Raw genomic sequence first — 15995 nt, 5'->3', positions numbered from 1 at the left:
TCTACACATCTGTGGTGGTCATCATCAAAGCTTCATTTTCCATTCTTCTCTCAAAACTCTCATCACCCCAACCCATATATGAACCTCATTTTCATATTGATCACGGTGCGTTTTGTGTTTATTCTATCGTCTTCACACTTCTCATCACGATCATCTCATTTGCCAATCGTGAACTGCTAAAATGCAAATACTTCTCTTTGTTTTTGCATCTGCCATTGAAGCTTTGCCTGGTTGTCATTACAGAGGAGAACTGGATCTCAAATGATCCAACAAAAACCCGGTACTTTTCAAAGAATGAGGGATTAATGGCATATGGGAATGGGGATTTATATGCATTGCTTAATAATGACACCATAATCGCTCTGGAAAATTATTTTATTTTTAATAAATGTTTGATTTTTTTGAGACCAGCAAACTGGAAAGAACCTAACTGTTTTATTTGGCTAAGATTTTACATCGTATATATAAATACATATATATAAAAAACCTGCATGTGAAAAATAATTGATGTTATCCAGAATGCTATGGGTCAAATGTTCCAACAGAACCAGACCTAATCGTTTGAGTTCCACGGCAAAGCAGATACATCACCGCAGGACTTTTGTCAGCGTAAATCACTGAGCTAGTTACAGAAAACGCACAAAACATCTGTCATGTGTCTCGTATGAAACAATCTGGAAACAATTGAACATAGACGTTTACATTCGAAGAGGCTCGGAAACCAGATCCCAGCCAGCCCAGCGTTCTAAAATTGATAACTCCGAAAAGGAGGGTGAAAGTTTTAAAGAAAGACGTCCTCTGCGCTAATATAAACATCTACATGGTTTAGAGTCCCGGCATTTCCCCAACATACACACCAACAACACATTTTATGCACTCGTGGTATTCCATCTGAGCATATGTAAAACTTCAAACGTACTTAGACATAAAGTATATATATATATATATATATATATATATATATATATATATAAATAAATGAACCAAAGATTCCGTTTTCTTGAATATAATCCTAAAAGACTCATTCAGTGCTGCTGGGTTTTTTTTTTTTTGGAAGTCATTATTGTCTTCCGCTGAATTGCACTAAGTTTTGAAGATGCGGGGCTACTGAGGGTTTACATAACAAAGATGAGTGAAGACGTGGAAACAGAACACTTGAAAGCATCTGAGAGCATTTCAATGAGGTTAGGCAGCAGCTGGACAGTACGAGTTTTTAGATGTTTTACATTTCACATTTGATTACAGTTGAATTCTTCTGCCTTGTGTTTTAGGTTACACTATTACAGTTCTCTGAAAAAAAAAACACTGATCCCCGTGGACACAGGAGGTTTTCTGAAGGAGAATGAGAGACAAAAAAAAAGCTTCTACTAATCTTTTTTCTTTATTCATTTGTTCGGCAGAGCCTTACACTTTCAAACGGCAGCTCGGTGTCCAAGAATGTGACGTCGCTTAGCAAACAGAGAAAACTCCAGTGCAATTATGCATTCTACATTAGGCACACACAAAAATCTTACAACATCCTGTAACGCTCTGCAATTTGGAAGTTGTCCAAAATGCCCCGAAAGTGTTTCCGCTCTGCGCCTTCAGAGAATCCACAGTGTTGACTGAGCCACAATAAATCTTTAATTCCAATTACAGAGCAATGGCTGAATTAAAGCTTCATGACAGTTAAGCCAAGAAAAAAAAAACAACAAAAAAGCATTGAGCTTGATTGGTCTCAATAAAGGCTTCATTAATATTTTTAATCAACTTTTTTCAGTCTCTTTAGCCTCATTAGACAACTTCACAACAATGGTTCTAAATAGAATTGTATTAAAAGAGGCATAATATTTCTTTAATAATATTGTGTCGATTATACATTAAACAAAATGGCATCATATTATACTTAAAAATGAGTTCTCCAATTTTAGAAAAAGTCAACAAAGCGTAATGAAAAAAAAAAACTGTTTTTAAAATTGGTGATTTCTTAAAAATGCATGAATATTTAAAAAAAGCAAAATAGCAAATGTTTATCCAAAAGTTAATCACATAAAATGTAAATGCAATTATGAATGAAAAACGTGTAGCATTACATATTACATAGGACATTACATACAACACATGACTGGGATATTGACAAATAAAATAATGCTCATACAATATACAGTGCGTCCGTACAAAATGTATTTGACTCGTAGCTGCACGATGAGTTCGCAGGGCCAAGCGGGGACAGTCATGAGGCTGTACATGGCCCGGAGCTGTTCTTCATCTAACAGAACAAATTATTCTCAGATGCAGAGTATTTTCAAATGTTTTATTGAAATTAAATATTTTCTTTTATCATAAATAAAACATGTATTAGAGAACCAACATCTAACTTGAATGTTGGACACTGGTAAACCTTCTTCCTCTGGCAAAGACACACACCCTTAAAAAAAGGTTGGGTAAAGGAATCAGTACCATCTGTGCGGGAAGGTGTGGTCTGGCAGGATGGTGCTCTTTGACACAGGTCTGTGGATTTCAGAACATTTCACACTCATGTGAGGCTTTTGTCAGAGGGGTGCTGCAGCTGTCCAGATTCCTGAGGGGCCGAGGGCTGAAAAAAAAGCCTCCTTGGTCGGGCCCCTTCCTTTACAAAATTCTGCAGTTTCTGCTTTCAGAGTCCCACATTAGCATTGTTAGTGCAACAGAACACTCTCGGGGGCTACATAGCAGGTCAGGATGAACGGAATGCTCCTCGCTCAGGCCGTCCTCTCTCAGCCAGGACCAATGGCTGTCTTTTTCTGGCCCTGGCCTTCAGGGGATTTGAGATGGGATTAGTGCTACTAAAAGAGCTGGTAAACCGTCTCTACCGTCAAGTTCCATCGAACTCCTCGTAGGTACAGGTTAGCGGAAGGCGTCTTTCTAAAATTACCCTCTTTCTCCAGTTCTTCACCCGGGCTCTGCTGGACCTCACTGTTCCTCGTGGGCCGCATTCCAGATGCTCCCTCTGATATTCCACCTTTAGCCCTGAGCGATGAACTCCAGGTCTCTGGAAAAGAAAGAGAGGTGAAAGATTAAAACCAAACCAGATCCTCGGTCTGAATGTTCTTCACGAGGAGCGAAACAATAACTCCTTGTCTGTTACCAGGTCAAGAGTCTTGGAATACCACCTGCATGCTGCAACAGAATGTGCTGGAAACCCACAAGAAAACACTGATCTATGCCAGACGGTTACAGAAGACACTTTGAAAAGTCAGATTTAAGCGTGTCACTCATCCATGTGTTTGACGTAGAATCAATCCTATTAAATATGTGGATCATGTAAAAAAAAAAAAAAAAATTCTCCACCCTCCCAACAAAGAACACATTTGTTCAAACGTATATTCAAACCAGTGGACAATTCATATTCACCACTGAGCAAGAACTAACTGCTGCATTCATTAACCACATCAATTTAGACATAAACAGGAATAGTTGATCGTGGTTTATCGTGTGCAATGTCATTTTTGGCCCCCCACCCCCTTCGGCAACAGCACTAGAGAACAGAGTGTGTTTGTACTTCACACTGGCGTCTCTCAGGCAGCCAGCGTCTTCAAGGGCCTGGTTCAGTGAGCTGGCGGTGACAGGCTGCTGCTGACCCAGGGTGCTCTGTCCTGTCACGGGACAGCGGTGTACAATGATCCCCTTCTCAGCTGCCCGGGCGGCGGCGTGGTGACTCCCCACTACTACCCCTGAAGCACCCAGCATCGACAGGGAGGAACATTTTCTACTATTATTAAGTCATTCATGAGACAGGAAGACTAAAGAAATAGCCGTGACCGTGTAACAGAACATCAACAAGTCAAGTTATTCATTAAAAAAAGGAAAGCATCTGTACTTTTCTACTCATATGAATGGGACTTAGTTACACTGAATTTACATAAAGGCCGTTTGGTTAAGAAAACTCACACACTCAAGAGAAAATAAAAAAATTTCAGTAGCAGGGCTCTGAAGTTTTGATCTTTTGCGTAGTGATTGAAGACCACTATAACAGAGAGCAAGACCAGCCGAGTAGTTTTCAGTGGTTTAAAAATAGTGATTTAGCAGTTGTGTGAGGAGAAATACTCATTGTTAAAATTTAAAAAAATCAAATGAAAATAAATAAAGCGCAAATTAAAGTCTCTTTGTTGTATATAGAGTTGTACATGCTAATCTGGTAATGTATATTGAATAAATATTTATAGATTTTGCAAATCTTCATATATATTAAGTGCATAATATTGAAGTCAAGTTACAAATTTGAAGGCACAGGATATGAAAGAACTTGAATCAACTTTTACAATGACTTATCCTTCCTCAAACTGTGTCAGGGTGAATCCAGCTATTGTGACGCTTGCTTTATGTCCTCTGTAAGCCACCATAGAGATCATTCGTAAAGCAGAGTGCGATGGGATCTGATATTGTTGAACTATTTCGTTGCCTGCTTGATCTTAAATAAAGTGTATTGAGGAATACGTTTCTTTCACCGACTACACACTCTTACCTTTTTCTCATGATGCAAAACTACTGACCAGCAGTAGCGACTGGAATGGCCCATGTAAATGCAGCAAATTCTTCCAACGTTGAAGTGTGAATAAAGGCTGTCTGTTTATTTCCCACCAGGTTTTGCCGTAAGCCTCCTCCACCCTAAACTACTTTGGTCGCCCTCGCTAGTTACACCTATCCTCTTCAATCGCCTTCCTTTTCTCCTTTCAGTACAGACACTTGGTGAGGTCAGATTTAATTTGAAATGACAGTCGGAGGTTTGTTATTTCATGCACACACAAACATTTTGGTATTAGGTTCCTTGTTGCGGCCCAAAGCACTTTATTTCTGAGGAAAGTCAGAATTCACAGACGCAGAAACAGATGTTGCATCCGGACATCTGAGAGTGACGTGTGTCCCAGGTGCTAGTGATTTTGTGTGCTCCAGGTGATTTTCATTCTCTCTTCAATGAAGTATGTGATTGTAAAATTTGAAACTCTTTTCTTGCTTCATTTGCATGAAACATAACAAATGTCCATCTTCTATGACTAAAATACTAAATAATTCACATTCTGATTTGAGTACAACTCAGTTGAAATCATTTTTGATGCAACTTTAAACCTGCACTGAACTTTTCAAAGAACAAAACATGTATGATGCAATGAAGCAAATCAATATGCAAAAGAGATCAACTCAGAAATTCTTTTCAAAGACGCAACAGCTGAGCCAGTCACTCAAAGGACTGTTCCATGATGAAAATGCAACTCAATCACAAAGCATGAAAAGGCTTTTATGGAAGTTGCTGCATCACATTAAGAGGTCACACATTAGTGTCACAAATCCTGCAACAACAGCATTATTCATAATGCTCAAACTGCTGTCGTATAAAGCCTCACTTTTTCAGGACGTTGGTCTGCATTTCAATTGAAACACACTATCTGGGTGAACACGCAGCAGAAAATGAATGACTACACATTGTAGCTTGTTGTACAAGTTATTTTAAGTATGTGCCTTTCTGAAAACTGAAAACTAGGTTTGCTGTATAAATACGAGTTGACCGGACAAGCATTATAAGATCGTCAACAAATGTGCCTCCTTCATTACATTTCTTTGAACGAATGTTACTTATATCTTGTGTTTCACATTTTGCTATTTAAATTACCGTAAGAGTTTTTAAAAAAAAATGTAAATAGTATGTCCAGGACCGTAACGGAGACTCTGAATCTTTAGGAGGGCCCATGGCAGCGCTATCTTGAAAAACATTCATTTACTTATAAATGTTAACATTATGTCAAGGTTTAAACAATTCACCGCATATATTAAGATAATTTATATTCAAGTAAGATAAATTGAAATGCAGTTTTATTTATTGTGATGTGAGGAAATCGTGATTGTGAAGCCACTTGAACCCATAAACTTTAAGCTTAAAATACTGCAGCAGTGATTGCACTAAATCATGTTATGTAGAACTTCATTCAAATGGCCAACTATTTTAAACACTGTCCATAATTCATTTAGAATGCATTCATGCGAAGTCACATTACCTTGAGACACGATTAAGTTGGTGGTGAACCCTCAGGTAGTTTTCTCCAGGCTGTTCTTGGGATAATCCAGGAGTCTCATAACCTCGCTGCAGTAGGTCTCCACCTGATGGATCTGCTCCACGTTGAGTCGCTCCCTCCAGGCGTAGATGGCCTCCTTGGCGTCCCTGGATGATATCAAGAAGGGCTTGTCCGAGGAGTAGCCCTGTCCGTGGGTCATGTTGAGGGCAAACCTCTCCAAAGCAGCGGACGTGGACAGATTCGAGAAGCGGTACAGTCTCTGCAGCTCCTGCATGGGCTTCTGAACCAGGTCCTCGTAGCGGACGCGCAGGTAGTTCCTCTTGATCCAGGGGGGCGCGTTGGTCACCAGCATCATGTCGCTGAGCCAGTTGTCACAGATGAGCTCCATAGCGCTGGACACGTAGCTCTCAGCCCGGTTCACGCGGTTACTCGGCACCAGGAGCCGCTTGTACTTGTCGTTCTGCTTCCTGCTCCTCAGCACCTGGATGCTCTCCTTCACCAAGGCCTGCTTGGACTTGAGGCGGGAGTTGTGGACAGCCCTGGGGTCCCTGAAGAGCTGGATGATCTGCAGGTTTATCGCCGGGTCCCTCATCAAAGGAACAAGCGTGCTGAGATCTAAAACTCGGACTCCCTTGATGACCATCACCGGGTACTTCTTGCACTCCCTCTCCAGCTCTCGGATGTCTCTCCTTTGGCACCTGGCGCACCGCTCCTCCTTCACCATCCCGACCTCGTGCCGCTGGTGCGCGTCGCACAGCGGCTCCGAGCAGATCACCTTGTTCATCTTCCAGCCGAATATAAAGGCGGTGGAGATGTTCTGCGTACCCGCGTACAGTTTGAGCACGGAGAAGTCGCAGCGGAACAAGGCGCTCATCATGTCCCGCACCGCTCCCTGGAGGCTGCCCGCGTCCCCCGGGTACAGCGCCTGCCAAATGTGCCACATGGGCTCGTACAGGTAGAACACGTCGGGGTGCTGGTTGAACAGCTCTCCTAGGAAGGAGGAGCCGGTTCTCCAGGTGGCGTGCAGGTAGATGTGAGTGCGGGACTGGCTGCGGTTAGCGGCGGCGTCGCTGCCGTTGAGCTTGGATCCGTTATCCCACAATAGCGCCACCGTATTCTCCAAGTCCGGACATCGGAGCTGCTGCTGGGGCACTCGCTGCCTCGCCTGCTCCTCAGACTTATCTCGAAAATCCAGCACATAAGGGACCAGCAGAAGTAAACCAGTGTACGCTAGAATGAGAACTAAATACTTCTTATGCAGCCTCCTCTTCATCTCCTCGCGGCGTCCGTGGAGCTCTGCAGCGGCGGCGCGACGGGGAGATTTGAACACTTGAAGCGGCCGCTGAGCCCAAGTTGAGTGAGTGGGTGATGCACAAGCCACGCCCCGTTAAAGCCCAAATCTCCTCTCGACAACCCTCCCCCCCACACTTCACTTAGATTTTACGTAAGCCTATAACTGCAATGAAAAGATGGAGAAGTGCTGTTTATTACAGCATTTAAAACGAAGCAGAGCAGGGACAGGTCACTTGTTGAGTGCAGAGCTCTTAAAAGATAAGATGCACACTCGAGCAATGCCTTGTGGGAAGCAGACTCGGAAAAGAACGTTCTCGCTCTGAAGAACACTTGGCGCATGGAACAGTTTTGCCACATTTCATGCACGGGCGCCATATATGTGTCCGCTTGCGGACGAGGACAGGCGCCAAATAAACATTTCCTATCACTAAATTACTATTTACGCATGCGTAAACGAAAGCGTCTTGTTGTTGGCGGAAATGGATTACGGTAAGAGAAAATGCGCCTCGACGGATTTCTGGTAGAAAAAAAAAAATCTTAATTCCCGCCGTGCTTCAGAAGCCCATTATTGACGTTGCATCATATCATTTTATATATCAGAATAACGTAAGCAAGCAGTTTTATTCGTGAAATGTGAACCTTCGTTACCATCCGTTCACATTTCGCCCTGATTGAGACTTCATGAGATGTTCCTCGATAAGAGTGTTCCCGTGATCTCTGCTCTAGTTAAAGTATCTTATGGTGTTCTCCCAGTTGAAAAAATAGAACTCTTCAAAAGCCATGAAGAGCCATCTTTTATTGAGGAAAGGAAGGAAATGTGATTTTAATTCAACGTTACATTTTTGGTAATTCAGTTATAAATCCAAGTTTTTATTACTAATAGTATTAAACGACACCTGCATAATATGTTGGTTTAATAGGTCTGCATTGCTTTAGTAATTCAAAACCATCCTAGTTGAACGTGTGTGGACAGGACTTCTGCCAGAAATTATTTTGGAGACAAGTTCAGCCAACTGCAGCGATGGCGCGGTCATTCGGATGGATCGTTTAGGCTCAGTCAACAGATATGTTTTTTTAATAATGATTTACCGCATTTGCCCTTTATGATTTAGCGTCAATATTATGGTTTGATTTAACAGACCTCAGGGCTTGTTGATCTACGCATGAGCTAACGCTAGCTCCTGCTAGCACTGAGCTAACCGCTGCTGCCATGGCTCACTGGAGCACCTTTGAGAAGGAGACCGAGAGAGAAACCAAGGAGTTGATCAGACACATCAGTGGCGTCCAGGACGAGCAGGATGAAAACTTCCAGCTGGCACTCAAGTTTGCCTGGTCCAACTTCAAGTGAGAGACTTTTGACATAAAGCTAGCGAGTTGTCGATGGCTTGCTAGTAGCGATGGTTGTGATGCTAGTTGTGCTGCTTTCCTGTCAGGTTCCATAGATATCTGGACGTGGACAGTCACAAGATCCAGCGAAGCATCACTGGGTAAGTGGTTGAGTCCGCCGGATTGTTATCCGCGTTTCCAAAATGTCATATGAAGGTGGTGACAGACGCTCACGATGAACAAACCCACCCCTGACAACGGTTACTATGGTGAAAATAGCAATAGGTTGTTTTGTTCTCAGTACCACTTGACATTACTCAGGGCTCCAATGGTGAATCGGAATATCCTGTCCATTAAACAGAATCCACGAAAAGCTCATGGTGCACTCAGAAGTGAGTAAAGCCGAGAGCTGGCTGAGACTGACTGATAAGTTCCTCAATTCCCAGCTGCCCAATACAGAGGGAACTAAGGTATTGTCCTGTAGCTGCAGGTGCCACGTCTTGGTGGTATTGTCATTTGTTTTTTTCATACTTTTGGGGTATTTTACATGACTTGCAGACCGATGTACACTTCAGCATGCTGTCCGTGCTCCTCCTGCTGTCTGGGTCCCCATCAAACACCAACTACACAGAAACACCCCATCTGAAGGAGGAAGGTGAGTTTTATCAAACATACTGTTTTGCTACGAATGTATCATTTCCTTTTTTAAAAGTCTTTGATCACAGATCCTGCAGACAATTTTGACTGGGGCAAATATTTGATGGAGGGTGAGGATGTTGATGATGGGCCATACGCAGACACCCCAGTGAGTATGCTTCATTTTCACGATGACCGATGTCATAGGTTGTTTCCCACATATTAAGCATGTCTTCTCAGGAGTGGTCTGAGGAAGAGAGTGATGATGAGGATGATCAACAGCCAATCAGCAGAGAAGACTCTGGAATCCAGCTGGACAGAACCCCCCAGGAGGACAAGAACAACAACACTAACAAGACCGTTCCACTCACCTGGAAAGGTAGGCTACTATTGCTTTGTGCAGTGCTAGTTGGCTCATTTCATCCACTTACTGTTTTCTGGCATGGTTCTAGTGGGGGAGCCCGATGCCCGGGCCTGGCTAGAGCAACATGTAGTGACTCCCTACTGGGTTCCCCATGCGCCACGCTTCCCACACAGCTTGCACTTGCACTCCAACCTGCTTAATGTTTGGTAAGATTGGATCATCCAGGAAACAAAATCATGATGATTTCACAACTGACTGTGTTGTCTCAAACTGCCCTATGGTGCAGACTCGATAAAATATTCTGATGTTGTGGGCTACTCAAGGGAGCAATGGAGAAACAATGTTTTCCACACATGAAAATGATTCATTTGTGTTTGTCTCCTCAGGGATCAGCACTTGTACAACACAGAACCTTTGTTTCTGTCTGAAGAGAAGGTCTTTGTCACAGAAACACAGGTCATAAGAGAGACTCTTTGGTAAGATGGCGCCCCAAATTATCAGTTTGTGTTCAGATGCTGTTAATATTCTGCTATTTTAAGTCACGTTTGTGGACATGGATTATGACTCTCAATTACATGTTGCAGGCTTCTTTCAGGAGTGAAAAAACACTTCATATTCCAACACATTGATGGGAAAGTCTCTGTAAGGAACAATGTTGTTGTAACTCATCTGACAGGTGTAAGTTCCAACTCACCTCCTGTATCAACAGAGACCACATTTTGTCATTTTTGGTCTGAAAACAGTCAAATTTTCTTTTGTGTTCTGCAGAGCTGCTTGCGGTCTGTGCTGGAGCGCATTGCTGGATACGGGCAGGCCGTGTCCATGCTGCAGCGGTTCATAGATGAAGTTACAGGCTACAGCCCTGAACCTTGCCCACCAGGCTCTGGGTCCTCCAGCGGCTCCAGAAAAGGCTCCGAACCACCCTTCAGGACCTACCAGGCTTTTGTCTGGGCTCTCAACAAGTATTTCACGGGCTTCAAACAAGAACTAACTTCGATTGAAAGACTTCTCATATGCAAAGGCAAGCATGGACACTGTTGATGAACTGTGATTTATTAGAAAAGGTTTTCAAGGAACCTTTGCTCCACGTTTGTCTTCCGATAAAGAAATGTCATACCCTAGATGTTCCATTTCAAACAGCAAGTGTACAGATTATTGTGAATCAAGGATGAGTTGTAGACTTAGTAAAGCTAGTGAGGATCCGGTGGATAAAATGCCACGTTATTTAAACCTGACGAAGACAAAGCGTTGAATTAACTGTATCAATGTTTTAGCTACGTGGCTCCCTCTAGAGCTCCAATGTGTAATTGCAGTATTGTTAATACTTCATGTGCCTCAGACTCGCTTTATTTCAGTTGCATCTTTCAGAACACTGTTCACAAACTGCTTTACAGATAAACTAGGATTAAGACAAACAAAAAAACAAAGACTAGAGTGTGTAGATTTGCACATACATACATCTACAGGTGGGCCCTGGGCCTGACTTTGGACATGCCTGATCTGCAGCAAACCTTGTATTGTAAACTGTAGCTTGACCTCCTCTCCTCTGTAACAGATGAGACTGTGACTCTGTCTGGAGTTTTGGAGCAGCTTGGTCCTCAGCTTGCACAAATCAAAGTGTTGCACAAAATCTTTTGCACCGGCGTAGCTGAAGTTCCACTTGAAACACCGAACGTTGTGCGAGCTTCCCATCTGCTCAACACCTTGTACAAGGCCATCATCGAGTATGATGGTGTTGGGGAGGCTTCTGAGCAAACAGTGAGTGTTTTAGGGGTTATTGACACACTTCCTAGTATAGTACAAGTTCCCTGGACTTTTAATGAATCCTTCACAAGTGTGTTTTCTGCGTCAACCTCATGATGAGTGGGGCAATGAAGTGACATCAACTAGTCTCTGTCTGGAGCCAAATTTAGTCGGTATTGACTGATGTTGTTTCTTTTGTGAAAAGTACTTTTTGTTCTCAACTACAATATACCTTTTTGCTAGGTGGCTTTGTTGTTCTCCCTGTGGACTGAGACGGTCCGGCCATATTTGGAGATTGTTGATGAATGGATAGTTCACGGCCACCTGTTTGACCCCGCCAAAGAGTTCATCATCCAGCGGTCAGGACATTAAGCTTGTGTTTATAAAGTAGTATAGAGTTTTGAGTGAGAGTGTTTGCTTGCAGGAACAAGGACGTCCCAGTGAACCACAGGGACTTCTGGCACGCTACCTACACCCTGTACAGTGTGTCTGAGGCGGTAGAGAACGAAGAGAAGCTGAATGATGCGGCCAGTGGCAGCTCCACAGGGGACCAGGGGTCCAGCAGCAGACAGCTCACCATGGTGTCCTTCCTCAAACCTGTGCTCAAAGAGATCATCATGGCGGGAAAGTCCATGCAGCTGCTCAAGAATCTTCACTGTAAAGACATTGAAAAGTCAGCACAATCCTCCAGAGGTTAGTATTTCCACTTTGATTCATTGATGTCTCAATGTCTTTATGTTAGCTAATTTTATGTACTTAACGTTTTCGTCCACAGATGCAGAGAGGAAGAGTCTGTACACATTGTTTCTGGAATCGGTGCAATCCCGCCTCAGCAGCCATGAAGGATCTCCCTCAGACAAGGTGACTGAACTGCAAACCACAGAGAGGAGCCTGATCAAAATGCAGTCCATAATTGCACAGCATCTGGAGATGGAAGACATCCATGACCCTCTACTGGCCATCAACTTTGCAAGGTCATCCATGTTTAATGTAAATTTATTTCAAGACCTTGACATGCATGAGTACATTTCAGTTCAACTAAAAATATGGAACTCCATATATGAAGATCATTGGGAAGATCTGGTGTTCTGTGTTTTCCATCAGGCTTTACCTCGAGCAGACTGACTTCCACGAACGTTTCTCCGGTGGCGATGTCATTGTGGACCGCTCCTCACAATCCGTGACCTGCCAGACGTTTGAACTCACGCTGCGTTCCTGCCTCTACCCGCATATTGAGCGGCGTTACATTGAGTGCTGCGGGGACCTGATGAGGACGTTAAAAAAAGACTATAAGTAAGTGGAAACCTGGTGCCTTTACTAGTTGGTCTTCTCACCAAACATAACTCCAGTCCATGTCCCTCATTGTCAGGCTACTGGAATATCTCCAAGCCATGAGAAACTACTTCCTGCTTGAGGCCGGCGACACCATGTATGACTTCTACACCGCCATCTTTGACAAGGTACAAGAAAAGGACAGCTGGCAGCAGCTGTCGTCTCTCAACATTCAGCTGCAGGAGGCTGTGGGACAGCGATACCCAGAAGACAGTAGCAGGTACCTTCTATTATAGAACCTTGCCATTGTCTTTCCCGATTCAAACCAAAACTTTAACCAAGACTTTCATTCTTAGATTATCAATCTTCTTGGACACCAGTGAACCGACCAGAAAAAAACACCCGGTCAATAACTTAGAAATGATTACGCTCAGCTACAAGGTAAGCTCAACTCTTGATTTATGTTTTGTGTCTGGTTATGATCAACCTTTTTATGTGAAGGCTTTTTGGTCCTTCTCTCAGGTCCCCTGGCCTGTTGACATCGTGATCAGCTCAGAGTGCCAGAAGATCTACAATCAGGTCTTCCTCCTCCTGCTGCAGATCAAACGGGCCAAGTACAGCTTGGACACGCTTCGATTCAGTGGTAAGAATTTTTCCTTACAGATTTTCCCGAATATCACTTACTGAGTCTTGGCCCCATGGTTGACATCAATACCAATGTGTCCTGTCAGCATCATGTTTTTTTCAAAGGTTTGAGTGCACCTGCATTTTAGCGCAATTTTATATGCAGCCATACATAGGCTGAGTCTGAGGTGTATTGTATCCAAGAAGGCAGAAAGAAAGAGAGCAACTATCACCTGCAAATGTGAACTCTGTCAGGACTGGAAGAACAAAACTTGTCATTAACATTTTGGGAATTCTGTGTGCTTTCCAAAGATTTAACTGATTTCACTAAGAAGGCGGAAGGTCCAGCCTCTGGTGAGGTGAAGGTCCAGGGGCCAATCAATCAGCAGATCCATCGCATGTGTTTACTGAGGGTCAAACTCATGCATTTTGTCAACAGCCTCCACAACTACATCATGACAAGGGTGAGCTGCAACACAAATATACTCCTGACTAAGTTTGTCAAACCACTGTCAAGATTTCATAACTTTTGTTTTATTTTCTTAACTTATGAGTTTGTCTCATACCTCTGTGACCAGATCCTCCACAGCACAGGACTGGAGTTCCAGCACCAGGTGCAGGAGGCAAAGGACTTGGACCAGCTCATCAAGATCCACTATAGATACCTGGCAACCATTCATGATCGCTGCCTTTTGAGAGAGAAGGTGAGCAGGCTGCATGTGCATGTGTACAAACATCCCCTACACATGTGGAGGAAGCACTGGCCAAAAAAGAATATAGAGCTGTCTGGTTGGAACTTCAAAAATTTTGTACACATATTTAAATTGACCTGATTCAAACCTTTGCTGCACATTTGAATTGATTCACGGTTTTATCAAAAGCCATCTTAAGTGAAATTGATTCACTACACAAGCTGATGATTGTCATTGTCAAGTTGTCATGTTTTGCTGGTCATTTATTTTGCTTTTGTGTTAGTTGTGTTAGCTGCACTCCTCTCCTGAACTGCATCACATTTCAAATCTAGAATAAGTTCTTGCTCAATGGTAGTCTCCACGCTTGTCCTCCCTCAGGTCAGTTTTGTCAAGGAGGCAATAATGAAGGTCCTCAATCTTGTCCTCATCTTCTCTGAACGGTGGCAAGCAGGATATGGAGCCTGGAAGTAAGGAGCTTGTGTTTTTACCTCCACCTTGGCAAAGGTTACATTTATGAGGCCATTGGTTTGCCTGTCTGTGCAACAGAACTCATAGAGTTATGGAGAGATTTTGACAACTCCAATTGTGTTATTAACATGGATGTTAATAAGTTAGTTCTCCATACTTGTACATGTTTCTTTTCTAGGAACTCTAATTGTATATTGACAATTTCAGGATTGAATCAATTGATAAAATGGAGTCTGATTTCAAGAACTGCCACATGTTCCTTGTGACGATTCTCAATAAGGCGGTGTGTCGTGGCGTCTTCCCTCACTGTGAGTATTGTGGAAGAGTTTTGAAGACATTGAACAGATTGGCTTGAATTTCACTTGTTTTTTGTTAACAGTGGATTTAATTTCACATGTTTTTTTTGTTTACAGTGGAGTCTCTGGCTCTGTCGCTGATGGCCGGCTTCGAGCAGTGCTGAGGAAATGACCCATCCACTACTGTTATTGTACCGTTATGATGTAAGATGTGATGTTGCGACCAACATCAATGAAGACTGGACTTGTGAACTTGATGACATGTTTAAATTGTAAAAATGTTATTTATATGAATGTCTTTTTTCCATGCATGTGATTGAAAATTAGTACTTCATTTGTGTACAGTAGATCTGATTGGTACATACAACTGAACAGAGTTTAACAAAAAAAACATTCACAAAGTACATTTATGAAGAAAAAATCTGAACTCATAAATAAAGATATGTGAAGTGGATCCTGTTAGTTTACTAATTTATGAAATATTTTATTAGCCTGAGCATGTTAAAGTGACAAGAAAGACAATGATGAGGTGGACATAAATGAGTAATGCAAACGCAGCCAAGAAAGTTTATTTTCCTCTCTAGTATTTGGTGCACAACCTTCGGTGGTCACACTACATTGCTGCGTTAAATCACAATTGACAGTCGTAAACAGAAACTTAGTGTCCAACAAGGCAGTGGTGACTGCAGCAGTGCATGACTGCACGGTTACAGAGTAATCTGGATGTCAATGCAGACACAAACGATCAATATTTGGTCACCATAAACAGCCTGATGTATTTATTAGAACACTGGTGAGGGGTAATGAATTAATGTATTTTTTTTTTTATTTTCAAATTGACTCTCAAGGCCTTACCATGGTCTTCTGAACATCTGGAAATGTTTTAAAGCACAATCCCATTTATTTATTTTAAATTCTTCCATTTAAGGTTTATCTTAATTCTCAGGTCCAGATCTGCAACTTCAATGGGGGGCAAAGTCGTTTTGGATTAAGGCTGAAAATGTGGTCTCGATATACGCTTATTATTTTTCCTACGTCATGCTTTTAAATGCATTTTTAAGCCTATTAGTCCTGTGTATGTTTGAATGAGACATATCATACTCAATTAATGTATTTAGGTTGCGACTTATTCAAATCGTTCTCCATTTTTCAATGTATAAAAAGTGGAATTACAACAAGGAATTTCTTTGAGCACAAGTCGCCCGCCATACAATTTGACTGTACATTCCTGGCAGCCTACCTTTTGACTGCGCCC

The 15995-nt window shown here is 42.5% G+C and overlaps 2 protein-coding genes across 2 annotated transcripts; one reads left to right on the top strand and one right to left on the bottom strand.

The window, feature by feature from the left end:
* Positions 1–377: 377 nt before the first annotated feature.
* Positions 378–7408, bottom strand: chst7 (carbohydrate (N-acetylglucosamine 6-O) sulfotransferase 7). The gene is made up of 2 exons (XM_053854603.1): positions 6009–7408; positions 378–3010 (listed from the first exon to the last, which is right to left on the bottom strand). Exon 1 carries the CDS (start codon positions 7297–7299, stop codon positions 6040–6042), a length of 1260 nt encoding a protein of 419 aa, XP_053710578.1. The 5' UTR covers positions 7300–7408; the 3' UTR covers positions 378–3010; positions 6009–6039.
* Positions 7409–8180: 772 nt separating this feature from the next.
* tubgcp5 (tubulin, gamma complex associated protein 5) lies at positions 8181–15906 on the top strand. The gene is made up of 23 exons (XM_053866883.1): positions 8181–8663; positions 8753–8806; positions 9007–9115; positions 9204–9300; positions 9371–9450; positions 9522–9660; positions 9734–9851; positions 10032–10121; positions 10230–10323; positions 10414–10666; positions 11201–11403; positions 11632–11747; positions 11813–12081; positions 12164–12362; positions 12493–12681; positions 12758–12940; positions 13017–13101; positions 13183–13303; positions 13597–13748; positions 13863–13988; positions 14355–14443; positions 14652–14752; positions 14858–15906. Exons 1-23 carry the CDS (start codon positions 8530–8532, stop codon positions 14902–14904), a joined length of 3048 nt encoding a protein of 1015 aa, XP_053722858.1. The 5' UTR covers positions 8181–8529; the 3' UTR covers positions 14905–15906.
* The last annotated feature ends 89 nt before the right edge of the window (positions 15907–15995 follow it).

The sequence above is a fragment of the Synchiropus splendidus genome, chromosome 1 (genome assembly GCF_027744825.2).
Source record: "Synchiropus splendidus isolate RoL2022-P1 chromosome 1, RoL_Sspl_1.0, whole genome shotgun sequence".
Classification (NCBI taxonomy): domain Eukaryota; kingdom Metazoa; phylum Chordata; class Actinopteri; order Syngnathiformes; family Callionymidae; genus Synchiropus; species Synchiropus splendidus.
This window is presented reverse-complemented; position numbering and strand designations above follow the sequence as displayed.